Source organism: Chelonoidis abingdonii, chromosome 1 (genome assembly GCF_003597395.2).
Source record: "Chelonoidis abingdonii isolate Lonesome George chromosome 1, CheloAbing_2.0, whole genome shotgun sequence".
Lineage (NCBI taxonomy): Eukaryota > Metazoa > Chordata > Testudines > Testudinidae > Chelonoidis > Chelonoidis abingdonii.
Window position 1 is genome coordinate 25,677,566 of NC_133769.1, and position 14,880 is coordinate 25,692,445.

The 14,880-nt window shown below is 39.5% G+C and overlaps 1 protein-coding gene and 1 long non-coding RNA gene across 3 annotated transcripts in view; one reads left to right on the forward strand and one right to left on the reverse strand.

Moving 5' to 3' along the window:
- The window catches only part of RSBN1L (round spermatid basic protein 1 like), a 109,796-nt gene that overhangs the window by 82,319 nt on the left and 12,597 nt on the right, over positions 1 to 14,880 (reverse strand). For both annotated transcript variants that reach the window (XM_075064500.1, XM_075064498.1), the window contains exon 2: positions 6,727 to 6,843. In XM_075064500.1, the coding sequence (XP_074920601.1) occupies positions 6,727 to 6,843 (117 nt within the window). The remainder of the gene's footprint in view (positions 1 to 6,726; positions 6,844 to 14,880) is intronic.
- The window catches only part of LOC142046621 (uncharacterized), a 107,177-nt gene that overhangs the window by 12,163 nt on the left and 80,134 nt on the right, over positions 1 to 14,880 (forward strand). The gene's annotated exons all lie outside the window — the stretch shown is intronic.

A 14,880-nucleotide genomic window follows, 5' to 3' on the forward strand; every position in this document is an offset into this window, starting at 1 on the left:
ATTCCAGGCCTTCTCCGCATTTAGATCCACAAGTTCTTCAGTCCAATCCACTTCCCTAACTAAATTTCTTTAATTCTTTAAAGTTAGCCCTTTTGAAGTCAAAAACCCTAGTCCCAGATCTATTTTTGTTTATCCTTCCATCTGCCTTTCAAATAGCCAAATGCACACTTGGCTACCAACTACTCAGGTGATAATTAAAATGTTCCTTCCTTCTGTACAGGTAGCTTACATATGGCTTTATTAGCCAAGGCATCTGGGGATAAGCCAGATCTCCCAGAATAACCAGACCAACCTCCACACCATTAATGTCCACATTACTCCTGGGGGGCAAATAGTTCTTTCTCCATTAATTTAAATAGGACTGAGTTCTGAAAGATCCAAGCATCGTGGACCCTTTTAGACCACCCTGCACTTATGTCTTTAAGCCTGCCACAGTGGTCCACCAGTTCCTGCAGCGTCATGAAGAAAAAATCCTCACTGTTTATAAATGCTGCACCATGGCAGACAGGAGGAAAGAGACTGGAGGGAAATGATGGGGCAATTGATGGAACCATGTGCCCAATTCAGTTTAGGAACTTCATGCATGCAAAGCATCAACAATCTGAGCATTAATAAGCTTCCTGAACTGGTCAGACAGCACCTTAATGGTTTAGCAGACCTGTATGAGAATAGTCCCAAACAGTTGATTTCTCCACACTGAATTGGTTGGCTGCAGACTGGTAACATTCTGGAGTGGTCAACTGCCAGATGGAAATGCCAATGCCAACCTGTCTCTTCACAGATATGGAGCAGCACACCTTAGTATCCTGTCCCTGAAGCTCCTGGGTCAGTTCTACACTGGTCTCAAAAAAGGTAACCCTTCCTGCTCTGAAGTCTTCTTGCTACTGCTGGTCATTCGAGCTCTGCAGAACCATCTTCTCCCACCAATCCACACTAGATTTCCTGGCCCAGAAATGACAAAATGCTATGTAGATGATCCAGGAACTTGTCGTCTTATTCCAACATCTTGGCATCCTCCAGTTCTTCTATCTTGTCCTGCTGCCGCCACATCTGCTGCTGCCGCCATAGAATATTTTCCTGCTCCCACATCAGCTTGGTGGCGTGACACACAAGTCCAATACAGAATTCATCTGGCTCCAAGTGCTGTAATACAACTGAAGCAGCCTGTGCATATTCACAGTTGTCACCATAGAGGTACAGAGCAAGTTGGGTCCAGGCTGATGACAAACAAAAATGGCATGAGCCAGCCCACAAAGGAAGTATGGGACGGAGTCAGTGGAAACATGAGTTTTGTTTTTTTCTAAATTTGTACCCACCTGACTTCCCACATTCACAGCAAAAACAATCTTAGGATGCACAATGCTCAGCAGCAAAGAAACAGACCATAGGAAATCCTTAGCGAACATCGCATACACTATGTGCATATTATGTGTAACATCTTAGTTGAAACATTTTCTAATGAGATTATTCCAGTGTAGACATGTAAGCCCATACAAAGGAAATAGCTTGCAGTCTCAGATATTAGAGGAATCTATCATGGAGAATACTGATCAACATACTAGGAAAAATCTCAATTTTAAAAAGATGTATTAAGATTAACAGAAATCTAATTTCCATCCAGACAAAAAGCAGAAAGCAACAGACTACCCTCTAAAATAGATCATTTCCATCTCTGGCTGCTCCAATCCATATTTATATGATCACAGTTAAGGGTATACACACAAAACCCTCCCACATTGGGGGGCCCAGAAATATGAAGCAAAGATGTGAAAATTCACTTATGTATTAAAATAGCTCTCTGTGGAGTTGTGTGGACCAAAGGACTCATTCAGAATTCCTAGAATAATCAATGAGCAAGATTGTCACATATTATATATAATATGGTCTGGGAGGGTCCACAATGCCTGAATCTTTCATAACTCAATTCTATTTAAATAAATGGAGAAAACTGTTTGCCCTCAGGAGTACTGTGGACACTACTAGTGTGGAGGTTGGTCCGGTTATTCTGGGAGACCTGGCTTATCCCTTTTTTCCACCAAAAAGTTTAGTAGTGATTGGATGTCTAATACAGTGAATGCCAGTGAAAATGAGATAGGATCTAAGGCTAAACTGGGGAAAGAAAAAGTTAAAGAATTACTTGGACAAGTAAGATGTCTTCAAGTCACCAGGGCCTGATGAAATACATCCCAGAATACTCAAGGAGCTGACTGAGGAGATAATTATCTTCAAGAAATCATGACAGATGGGACAGATTCCAGAAGACTGGAAAAGGGCAAATATAGAGCCAATCTATAAAAGGGGGAATCAGGACAATTGGGGAAGTAGAGACCAGTCAGTTAACATCAGCACCCAAAAAGATAATGGGGCAAAAAAAATGTAGCAAATCAATTTTCAAACACCTAGAAGATAATAAGGTGATAAGTAACAGTCAGCGTGGATATGTCAAGAACAAATCATGTCAAACCAACCTAATAGCTTTCTTTGACAGGTTAACAAGCCTTGTGGATAGGGGAAAAGCAGTAAATATGGTATATCTTGACTTTAGTAAGGCTTTTGATACTGTCTTGCATGACCTTCTCATAAACAAAGTAGGCAAATACAACCTAGATGGTGGCTGCATAACTGATTGGAAAACCGTTGGGGTCCTGCAGGGATCGGTCCTAGATCCTGTTTTGTTCAATATCTTTATCAATGATTTAGATAATGGCAGAAAGACTACACTAATAAAGTTTGCGGACGATACCAAGCTGGGAGGGGTTGCAAGAGCTCTGGCGGATAGAATTAAAATGCAAAATGAAGAGGACAAACTGGAGAAATGATCTGAAGTAAATAGGATGAAATTCAATAAGGACAAATGCAAAGTACTCCACTTAGAAAGGAACAATCAGCTGCAACTACATGAAAAATGGAAATGAACCGCACTTGGAAGGAGTACTCACAAATAGGGATCTGAGGGTCAGAGTGGATAACAAAGTAATATATGACTCAATAGTGTCAACATGTTGGGGGAAAAAAGCAGCAAATTATCATTCTGAGATATATAGAACGAGTGTGTAAGCAAGACAGGAAAGGAATAAACTCTCGCACTCTACTCCATGCTGATTAGAGCCTCGGCTGGAGTAACTGTATCTAGTTCCTCTGGCACCACATTTCAGGAAAAGAAATGTGGACAAACTGGAGAAAGTACAGAGGACAGGCAACACAATTATTAAAGGTCTTACCAAAACGTGACTATTGGGGGGAACTGTCATGTTCTGCTCACTTCTTCAAGTACTTAAAAGGTTCTACAGGAGCGAGAAAAATTGTTCTCCTTAACCTCTGAGGCTGAGACAAGAGCAGTGGCTTAAATTGGACAAAATGGCGCGTTTAGGTTGGAATTAGGAAAATTTCAGGGTCAGGGTATTAAACACTGGAATAAACTGCTAAGGAGGTTGTGGGAATTCCATCACTGGAAGTTTTTAAGAGCACATTAGACTCATCTGTGACGGATGGTTGGATAATACTTAGTCCTCCTTCAGTGGCCGAGGACGTGACAAGAAGACCTCTCTATGATACTTCCTCCATAGTATGCAAAATTGCAGTACCAAAGAAAGCTTGAGTTCACATTTCAATGAGGTGAACAGGAACAAGGGTAGGAAAGATTACAATCTGCTTTCTATTATTTGGCTGAATATATCATACAAGAGCGTTATAAGGGAAGCACATATTACATAGAATATGTAAAAATATAACATTTGCATTTAATCTGTGCATAGCATACTTGTTCAGTGAAAATGCCTTCTTCTTGCACTACATACTTTAACATGGCTTGTCTCCTTCAGCTTTAAACTATTGCAACCATAGCAAGCTAACCAGTTTGCCACTGCCTGATCATTAAATGGCACATGGGATTCCTTCCACAGCTAGTTCAGTCTCTCTGCAGTGCTGACGAACCCTTGGACGTCCATCTTGACAGCCCTCCCTCCTTTCTCCAATCCTTCGTATAGCAGGTCTCTCAGTTTTACTGCTCCCATGCTAGTGCAGCTCTGTGTGCAGCATGTCCATAACCTGTTAAGGTTGGAGATTCAGAATTTCTGCAGTTTTATGCACTACCCTAATTGCACTAATCTGCATAGCTTGGTGAACTTGCTATCCTTAGATACATTAAATGGCAGCATATTTCCTTTAAACACCCAGATTTAAGACTGACAAGCGCAGCATTAGAGGAACCAAATTTTTAGGAACTGGCAACTCTCCCGGTGGTTTTGGCATCTTACCAGATTAACATCTAAGTAATTCGTTGGGTCTACTGGCTTGCTTTTTTGTCTTCGACCCTATGGAAGGTTTCCATTGGGGTTGCTAGTCCTGGTGCTGCTTGCTCTGGACCCGGTCAAATCTGTCTACCTTACTGTATCAGCAGTAGATACTCTGGCTTGGGCATCTGGCTCCTACCTGGCGTGTCTAGCTCTGGCTACACCTTGCGGGAAGGCTCTAGATGCCACTGCACACTGATCCCTGATGGGATAGGGAAGGGGAGAATAGAAGAGGAAGTAGCTTTGGCTCCACTTGGTTTATTCACAATCCTACGTTGACCACGTAAACCAGGGTCTGGAAAAATTCTTTTAAGCTCTATAAAACCTACCGCACCAAGATGCTCATTTTTAAGCTTACATCTCTCAATATTTACAGGACCTATCAAGTGAAAGTTTAATTAATAGAAGTTTAAGTATAATTTTATCCATTAGCGAAGACTTTATTCTATAAAAAAAATGATAATGCTATAAGTTTCTACTAGGCCTACTAGGAATAATAAGTTGTCTATGAATTCTTAGATGGATAGAATATGTACAATCATTGGTAAACAACACAAAAGGGGTAAATGCAAACCGTGCAGAATTCCTATTGCTGGATAGGCTGAAAAACTAATAGGGTTAAATGTGTTGTAAAAACCACAATTCTTAGAGTGTACCAATACCTACAGTAGATAAAAAATGTAGCAGCCTAATCAGTTAGATTTGGAATTATTGCGATTTGTGTTTAACGTATAGAATTGCAAGCTTTAAATTATGGGACGCGCGTATAGCTTTTTGCCTGAGGAATAAATATGCTTTAAAACCACAGCAGCATACTGGTAATGTCACTCTTTATTTCATGACCTTTTGGTGACTTTCGACAGCACTTTGCTCCTCTCCACCCGGTTAACAGCAAGTCACAACCAATATGGGAAAGCTGACCAAATTTTCCAAAGATGCACCACACAAACATGATTAAACAGCGGCTAATTAGGTTTAGACATGAATAGGATTTAATAAGCTGCTACATGCTATAAAAACTGAACACACCATGTTAACGCACGTTCTTGCAATAAAAAGGAAGCAGACACTTCATTAAGATCTGCAACCCTGCTAAGAAAAGTCATATTAGAATTTTCTATTTACTCTAAAAAATAAAAAAAAAAAAAAAAAAAACCCCTTCCCTAGGCAAGATCGTAATTCCTCAAGAGAACTAGTTTCTCGTCGTATACAATTACTGGAGTTTTGTCAGTTCCCTGAGTTACTAAGGAACAAAAAAGACTTTGCTGGCTGGCAGAACATTCTTTTCTCACCTTTAGAACTTCATGACACTCTCCAAAACCAGAAACATCACAACAAAACTCACAGCTAGGCTTTAATAAGCTAATTTCCATATAACCACAAATTTCATCTTAAAACAATAATGATTCAATAATGGAGAAAGATATCAGAGGACTTCATTTATCAGGGCAGTCATGCTGTTCATTTACAAGACTCAAGGACGGCACGCTTCCCACTGACATTGCCCTCCGAGCATGCTTCATTCTGACATGGAAGAAATTAGGAACTTTTAGGAGTAACAGAGAAGTTTAGTCTCTATGGCCCATGCAGATCTCTGCTTATGTTGAATCTCCTAATTAGCGCACATCTGCTAATTAGTGAATTTGTCATGTTGGTGCTGGAACTGAGACCCAGCAAACTCATATTGTATAGGGATCACAAAACAGCCAATAAATGGGAGCAACTTTTAATCTCTACTGAGGTAGGCTGGATTCATCTGATGATTCACCCATGAAAGGCTTTGTAGCTCACTAGCAATGCCCTGAGGTATCCAGTCCCCCTGCTCTAAAAGGAACCACTCCCATTAACCACAATACACTAAAAATGCAACAAGTATTTACACAGCATCTAAGCTTATGTCTAAATATTTTGGCTTTACACTTTAAAATCATTTCATTTCAAAAGTTACAATTAATTTCATGGTCATCAAAACAATTTAGAAAGAACCCACACACACACCATGTGTCATAAGCAGGCTTTGAACCCAGTCTTCAGATCACCATTAGAAACTTCTACTTCATCAAAAATAACTGGAAGAAAACAGCCTTCTATCTCTATATGGAGCCCGCAGAGGGACACAAATGTAATCCAATGGCAAGTGAGAGTCAATTATTTATGAGACTGCACAAGATGTTCCAAAGTATGATGTATGGGGTATTTAAACTATGATATCAGGGAGAAAATACTTTTTTCCTATTTAATAGCACATATGACCAAAGCAGATTTTCACTTTTCAATTTGCCACATTTACACTGCCTCATTACAACCATCTGGAAAATGGGCTTTTCATTAAAATATGAGAAGTGCCACTAAAATTCAGCATTCACTGGAAATATACAATTATTTTAAACATTAACACATTACTGATGAACACTGCTATTTTGTTTGAACCTACCTTTCTGCAATAATGTGACCTCACCATTCTCTTTCTTGATCTCATTCATTATTTTATGTTTCTTCTTTTCTTTCTGCTTCTCTTTGTCCCTCTCTTTAATTTTGTCTTTGATTTCATCTGAAAGGGAAACATTTTAAGACTGAGCAGGAACAGAAGAGTTTCACAGGAAATTGTCACACGCATGTTCCATACTACACAAAGTGTCTAATCAGTCTGGGGAGGGAGTGGGAAAGGAAGAGATATTTAAATCACAGGACTTAGACAATAAAACATTTACAGATATCTCACATCTGTTGTACAATATTGAAAGTGTGTTTAGCTATGCTAAACGTCTGTTTTCTGGGTCTGTTGAACCACCTGTACACAACCTTTTATACACTGGTAATGTATCAGTGGTTAAAACAATTTATGCATATTCATCACAAGTCAGTACTTATGGCTATGTTTATATTTCATTGCAAGTAGATTTGATTTCTTGAAGTTCACAGGTTCATTAAATATTTTGTCTATTTCTTATCCTCCAAAGAAATCCGAAAGAAAAATTGGAATTTGCATTTTCCTACAGCCATGTCCACAACAGCAACCCTGCACCAAAACAGCCTCTTAATATCCTAAACCTGAATACTCCATGTTGCAAATGAAACTTCAAAGGATACTTGAAAGATTCGAGTTATTTTTACATTTGTCACTACTGCTGACCTGTTTGAAACAAACACTCCAGCCAAATCCAGAGATGCAAGATCTTTTACATGGAATGCCCTGGTTGTAGTGTAGCATAAACAGCAATTAGATGTTAGTTTCAGATGGAAATGGAAGAGAAATATCAGGCCAGCTAAACCTCTCCTTTTGCAATATTGTATTGGCACAACAAGAATTCTTTTTAAAATTTAAGTGTCTCAAGCATTACGGCTTCCATCACTTTTCCACAACCTAACAGTGCTTACCTGGAAGATTCTCTCAATATTCAGTTTTAATTTTCCCTCTTTTAAATTCAGTCTGGGTTTTATCACTATTTGCCATGGCTCTGACCTCTAAAGACTGAGCCATATAATTAAGTTTTTGCACTTCATTACACAGAACAGTAAGTACTGGATCCACAGGTGTATGCTCCGGAGGACTGGCCCTTTCAGCAGAGGCCAACTCTTGGGGCTAAGCATTTATGATCAGTAAAATGCAATCTTTATTCCTGGAGGAATTTTGCATCCCTGTGCATGTGCAGAATTCTCCCCCCCACTCCACCCCACCTACAGCAGAAAATACATTCTGCCCAAGTGCTGCAGTTCTACCTTTTGCCAGCCAGAGTCCGCTGTAGTACCAGAACCACCAGCAGCATGAACGCAGCTGGCGGTTCTGGTGCCATAGTGGACTCTGGTTGGAAAAGCTGGAACTGCTGCATCTCTTGGGCAGAATGTATTTTCTGTGGGGGGAAAAGATTCTGTGCTTGTGAACAGAATTCCCTCAGGAGAAGTTCATCACAGCACCCTGGTCACAGAGCCAGGTTAGGACAGAAAGAGTGGGGCACACAGAGCTGGTGGGGGGGGTCACAGACTCGGGCACAGGCTCAGGAGCTAGTGGGGTGACAGCGTTGAGCCAGGGGTTGAATGGGAGTAGAGATGCAAGGCCACATTGGATGGGGGAGGAGGAGGCTGCAGAGACCCCTGAGGATGGGAGTGGGGTTTGGGGACAGGGCTGATGTGCCTGATTGAATGGGAGAGGCTTGGGGTCAGCCAGGTTCTGTATGGGGGAGGCTCCCCAAAACCTTAATACCGCCCATCCCCCCAATAAACCTGTTCCATACTTCCCAAACCCACATCCAACAAACCTCCAAGTTCACTCCAAGCTCCTTCCCTCTACCTCGGCTCCTCTGCTACCCCTGACTCCCCCTAAACCTTTGCACGGTTTCTGATGAGTACAGGAAATTCATTTAAATTACAATACAGAACTGTATTACATAAAAGTTCTGTTTTAATATGCTTAGTAAGGAATCTATTTGTCAAAAAAAAATTACCAGAATCTTTTTTCGGTCTGTATTGTTACAGACATACTTGCTGACAGGTATTTTGAAATAAATTACCAAAATAATTGAAACTGGCATGATTATATTGTGTTATTTTGACAAACAAAATATGCAGAATTTTAAAATATTGTGCGCAGAGTTTTTTGGTGCAGAATTTCCCCAGGAGTAAATCTTTGTGGGTTCACAGTGACTGACACCATACCAGGCTTTTTAACCCCCTCAGCAAGGTCAGAGCTGAAGCTGCTGTCACTGCACTTAAGGAACCATGCATTTTAAAGCCAGAAGGTTTAGCCACTAATGCCTCCTCAACAGCATAGCAAGGAGGCAATTCCAGTAGTCCTTTCTGGTCCTGAGGGTGAGGGTAATGCACACAGAGCAAGGAAAAAAGTTAATTACTTTCCATTAATACTCCTGAGAATGTTCTGTGCCAAAAAATTAAAAGTTCTGCATCAAAATATTTTAAAATTCCACAAATTTTATTTGTGAAATAAATGTGGAGATTCTAGCCTTGTGGAGCATAGGTCACTGGCTGCACACAGGTGGGAGATCACTGGGCAGCTTGCCTGGGACACTGAGTCAACAGTGAGGTTGAACCAAACCCTGACGCAGTGCAAGGACTGGGCTTGCCCCAGAAACACCCCATGGCCCTGCCTCTCTGTGCCAGGTGCATCAGGTGTGGGCAGGCAGGCTCAGTAAAAAAAAAACAAGAACAGGACGCAAGAGTGGAGGGATTAGCATGGAAGGGGTCCCTGGTGTGAGTTGAGAGGTTCTGTGTGAGGAAACCTGTGTGAGCAGCTCAATGGGGGGGATCCATGTGTGGGGGATGGAGGGATTGGATGCACAGGGGCTTGTTGGGGAGAGGGTTCTTGGTGCAATGGTAATGGGGACTCTGAGGGGGATCCAGGTGAAGGTGGTTGGGTTCAGTAAGAAATGCATCGATCCTGAGCCTAAAAAGAAAAACCTAATGCCTAATTAAAGTAAGGTCAGGCAGCACTGGAAGTGATCTAGTGCCAATAACTCCAATTTCAAGGAGCTGGCAAGGTCTTGATCCACTTGCTATCATAGTTTGTAGGAAATGGAGGTAGTCCTGTGTGGCAATGTCCTTTTACAGATGCACTCATCAAATGTTCAGAACCACAAAAGGTAGGGCAGGGGACAAGAAAGCGCCAGTCTGAGTCCGCTGCACATCAAGAAATGGGTATGTGAAGAGGCCCCTTGAAGTACCACATATTTTAAAGTGGACTCACCATGGAACCTAAGTTTTTGGAGGTATTTTAGGCTGCATTCCATATTCAACATATTGAAATTCACATGAACATTCAAAGGAATTTTGAGGAAGATGCAAATTGAGAATATGGCCCACAGTTCACAGTATTGTTATTTAAGTTGATTTAACTTTGAGAAAATTCCAAGCACTATGTACTTATTGTAGAACAACTATTTTATTATCAAACATCCATAACTCTACCAGTAAGAACCAATACACAGCAAATGACGTTTAAAAAAAAATAAAAGTTAGTGTCATTAAATCTAGAATTATATTTAGTGGTTCCCTCCTTTTGCTTTTTTTTTTTTTTTTTAACCTTTTGTGAAAAAACAAGACACTAGAGAACGATGAAGATATGTGGTTTCACTCAGAAAAAGAAAAATATTAAAGTTCTGGCTTATTCTTCCAAATTACAAATAAAATATAAACTAATCAATAAGAATCTTCTAGGATATATTCAACCCACATGTTGAAAGGTAATCTAAAATTATTTGGCATAAGTGGATCGAATTCTGGCTGAAAAATCCAAGGCCAACACAGGAAACGCAAACAGATGTTAAGCCAACTTTATTCTGAGTCACCTGGAAAACTGGTGGAGAGACTGTTCAAGAAATCTTGAAAGTAGCCACAGAATGGGCACTCTACCTGGAAGCTCAGAGGCTTGACCTTTATGTTACATAGAAACTGTGTTCCACAAAACACACGATTATACTTTGTAATGTATATTGAAAGTAAGGGTCATGGCTGACAGCGGTCTGTATATAGATTTGTTTTATAGATGCAGACAACAGTGTTAGGACCCTTTTGGTGCAGATACATAACTTGACCGCTAATGTTAAAATAAACTGCTTTCAGTCATCATTTATTAAGCACCACAGATGTACACTATATATATAGCATAGTTTAGCAGCAGAGAGATGACAGTCTGAAAGGATTTAAAATGTAAAAACAGGACAAATAAAAACCTATACCCAATCTTCTTTTAAGCAGTTTCTTGAAGGCGGAGACTGAGGGGGTTTGAAATGTTAGTGAAGTAATATTAAGCAAGATATTTACAAAAAAGTAAGTTTGTTTTTGGTTTTAAAAGACATGCACCATACATTAAGGCTCAAAGTACATATATCATGTCTAACACACAACATAATTACACCTTGCAAAGGACAAACACCATTGTCCACAAAACAACCAAATCACCTCCTCCCCTCCCTACTTGAGAAAATAGCACTTGGACCATCCTTGAGTATCAGTAAGTTTGTGATTCATTAAATCTGAAGAGGGAGCAATCTCCAGAGCCAAAAACCCAAAACCAGAAGTGTCCTGCCCCCACAATTCACTCATGGCATTAATATCTGAAGATTTAGTTCAAGCACCTGTGCTAACCTCAGCTGATCACAAGGGGAAAGTTTCAGATTGCAAATAACCTAACCAGGGTGGATACATATAAAATAAAAATCAATTATTTAAAAAAAAATCTGATTCTTTTGATAAAATGCTTCTTGAGGGAAAGGAACACCTAGCTAAAGATAGTTTTAATTAAGATATCTTTGAGCTATAATGTACCTCATCATGGAATATGGATTATAAATTCTATAGTATAAGACAATATATTCATTTAATGTTTAAGAAAAGTTTTGTAAATGAGTTACAATAGTTCATGGATTTAGAGACCCAATCTTATGGGGTTTCAGGGACTTCTGTATAGATTAATCTTTCTGTCTACCCAAGGGGACTCAATGCTCAGTCTAGAAGATACTGTCAGAGATGCTTAGTTTTGCAGTTCTCAAACTATGGATTTGTGTCTCCAGAGAGAATACGCTTGTTAACAGCAAAAATGTTTTTAAATAAATAAATAATATATAGAGGTAAGAAACAACAGACCTCAACCCTATTGTCATTCTGCAAATTTGTGTACACAGAGTCAATCCCTTACTTCTCTCTAAAAGTGTAAAGTTTCAAAAAGTTCAATGAATAGAAGATTGTTGGGGGCGGAATAGACTTGGACATGGAGAAGTCTGGAGATAAATGTGAGAAGGGAGGGACGGGCAGCAGAAACAAAAGTGAAACTGTTTGAGCAGCATATTCCAGGTCTTTCTGATTGTAGCCTTCATTGATTTGAGATCTACTATACCATTCTCTCACTAGAAGGGAAAACCTATAATGGCGGCAGGCCGTAAAAGAGACCCAATTTGGGAATATTAATATTTTAATACCTGTGGGTAAGACAGGCATGCATGCAAAATGCAAACAGTGCAGCAAAGAAATGCAAGGCCTGGTTGCCCAAATGAAACATCATCAGTAGAAGTGTTTCTTCTTAGGAGGAAGCTGCATTGAAGATAATGAAAGGAACATGTCTGAACATGCAGGATCCTCAGATTGGTAAACTTTATTTCCTACTTCTTTCTTAAGGACTGCCTGTCTTCCTTCTGGACTATTCTTGAATTCTCACGTTTCAGCAAAAAATATACTTGTTACTCTATGGTACTATCATTTTAGACACAGTTATGTTAAAAAAATAAATAGCTGAAATAAGCAGATCATCCTTTTACAATTTCACCTTTAAAGTAATACTGTCAGTGAATGCAAGGAGTAATACTAAATGAGGAGTATGGTAATAATAATTAAATAACTGCACTGACTTATTTTGTTTAGGAGAATCCATCCTCAACCTACAGCATTCTGAAGACTATCCACCTTCAAGATCACCACCATTTTCTATAATTTCAAAGTTATCTGCCAATGATAGTGTTTCAGTATCATGTATGTCACATAGCCACAGTATATCACCTGTAGCAAAAAGAAGAAAAAAAATCTCCATCATCTAGAAACAACCATAGATAAATTTGGGATAAGAACCAGCAGATTACAAAGAGAGGTAATTGATGAAAAAAATGCCCGGTTTGCTTATGCAACAAACTCTCCTTTCCGTATGATTGAGAACCCACACTTCATTAAAATGGTTCAGTCGTTAAGACCAGGCTACAGTCCACCCAACAGAGCACGTCACAGGTAAATTGCTGGATAAAGTGTATGAAAGAAATTGAGCCGTGTGCAAGATGTCTAGAGGCTGAAATTGTTAACCTGAGTCTTGACCGGTGGAGCAAGGTCCACAATTATCCTGTTGTATGTGCTTGCCTGACAACAGAAGAGAATGTCTTCCTAACAGAAACAACTGATACATCAGAAAATGCACACACACCAGAATACTTACAAGAAGTAGCAGTAAAAGCTATAACAAACTGAAAATAAATTCAAATGTCTAGCATACAAACTTGGTCACAGACAATGCTCCAAATGTATCCAAGATAAGAAGAAATTTAGAAGAGAGTCCCAAACTAATGACATACAGTTGTAGTACTCATTTGATGCACCTCCTAGCCAAAGACTTCAGTGGGGCTTAGAGAGACTATTTTTGAACATTTCCAAAAAAAAAGTAAAATATGCATCTCATATATGTCACAACACCCTGGCTATAAAGGTTTCAGTTGTATTAGTTTGGAGGAGCTACATAATACACCACTTTTGAAGAATGAAGGAGTTTCAAATTCATGTTGATACAGGCTTCATGATACATTTAAAATTCTTTATTTTATATACACTATCTAAACACTACACCTACCACTGAAATGCAATCAACTAAAACAAGAAATTATGACTGTTTAACAGCATATTCTGCTGTTAGATCAACATAAAGAATCCCACTGCAAGGAAATCTTGGTTCCCACCCCCATCCCAAGATACAAACCAAGGAATATCTACTGCACTAACTCAGAATGAAATGAGAAATGCAGAGTCCCTCTCCAAATCAGATAGGCTTACTTTTATTTCAAAGGGTGGGGAGAGGGAACAGAAGAGATGGGTGTGGGCTTTGTTTTGGTTTTTTTGGGGGGAGGGGGAGGGTTGTTTGTTTTTTTAAAAGATAGGGAATGGGTAATTCTCATTTATACAATAAACAGCCCTTAGAATTTACTAATACTGGAAAATGCAGTAATTATCTACTAATCAGGTATCTTGCTGTTATCAATAATTTTCTAATTTTGCCTTCCAGCAAAGTGAAATCTGAGGGAAGGACAATCCTGTTCAGAATTATGAAATTCAGCCCAAGGCCTATTGGGGGCTTTCTATACATTTAGTGTTTTAAAATGATCAAAAAACAAGTCAGTCAGATTATTCCCAGTCTTGGAAGCATAATACATGCAAAACAAATGGCAGCAACCACATTTTGCACATAGGTTTCAGAGTACCAGCCATATTAGTCCGTGTCCGCAAAAAGAACAGGAGTACTTGTGGCACCTTAGAGACTAACAAATTTATTTCAGCATAAGCTTTCACGGGCTACAGCTCACTTCTTCAGAAGTGAACTGTAGCTTTAAGAGAGCTGTAGCCCACGAAAGCTTATGCTGAAATAAATGTTAGTCTCTAAGGTGCCACAAGTACTCCTGTTCTTTTTGAATATAGTATCCCTAAGCCTATGAAGACACAAGACAGGTTTAACCGGTCTGGTTTAGTACTGGAAGCAACAAGCTTTAGGACCTCGTAGAACGTCAAAGGCTGTAGCTGCTTTGCATTAGTTTTCCAGATAGTAACCCACAACAGTAGTCAATCACAGATTACATTCTAAGTGTTCTTCCTCTGCCTCCTCCCTTTGATTTAAAGAGAACTGCCATAAGGCAAAATATTTACCAAATTACTGTTAAAGGACAGTCAAATGTTACCAACACCGACTGTGCTACACTTAGGAAAAAATTAAGAGTGTATGTAGAATAGTCTGCCCCTCCTCATTCTAATACTAAGACCAATATTAGTATATGTGCTTGCTTCGGCAGCACATATACTAATATTGGTCTTAGTATTAAAATGAGGAGGGGCAGAC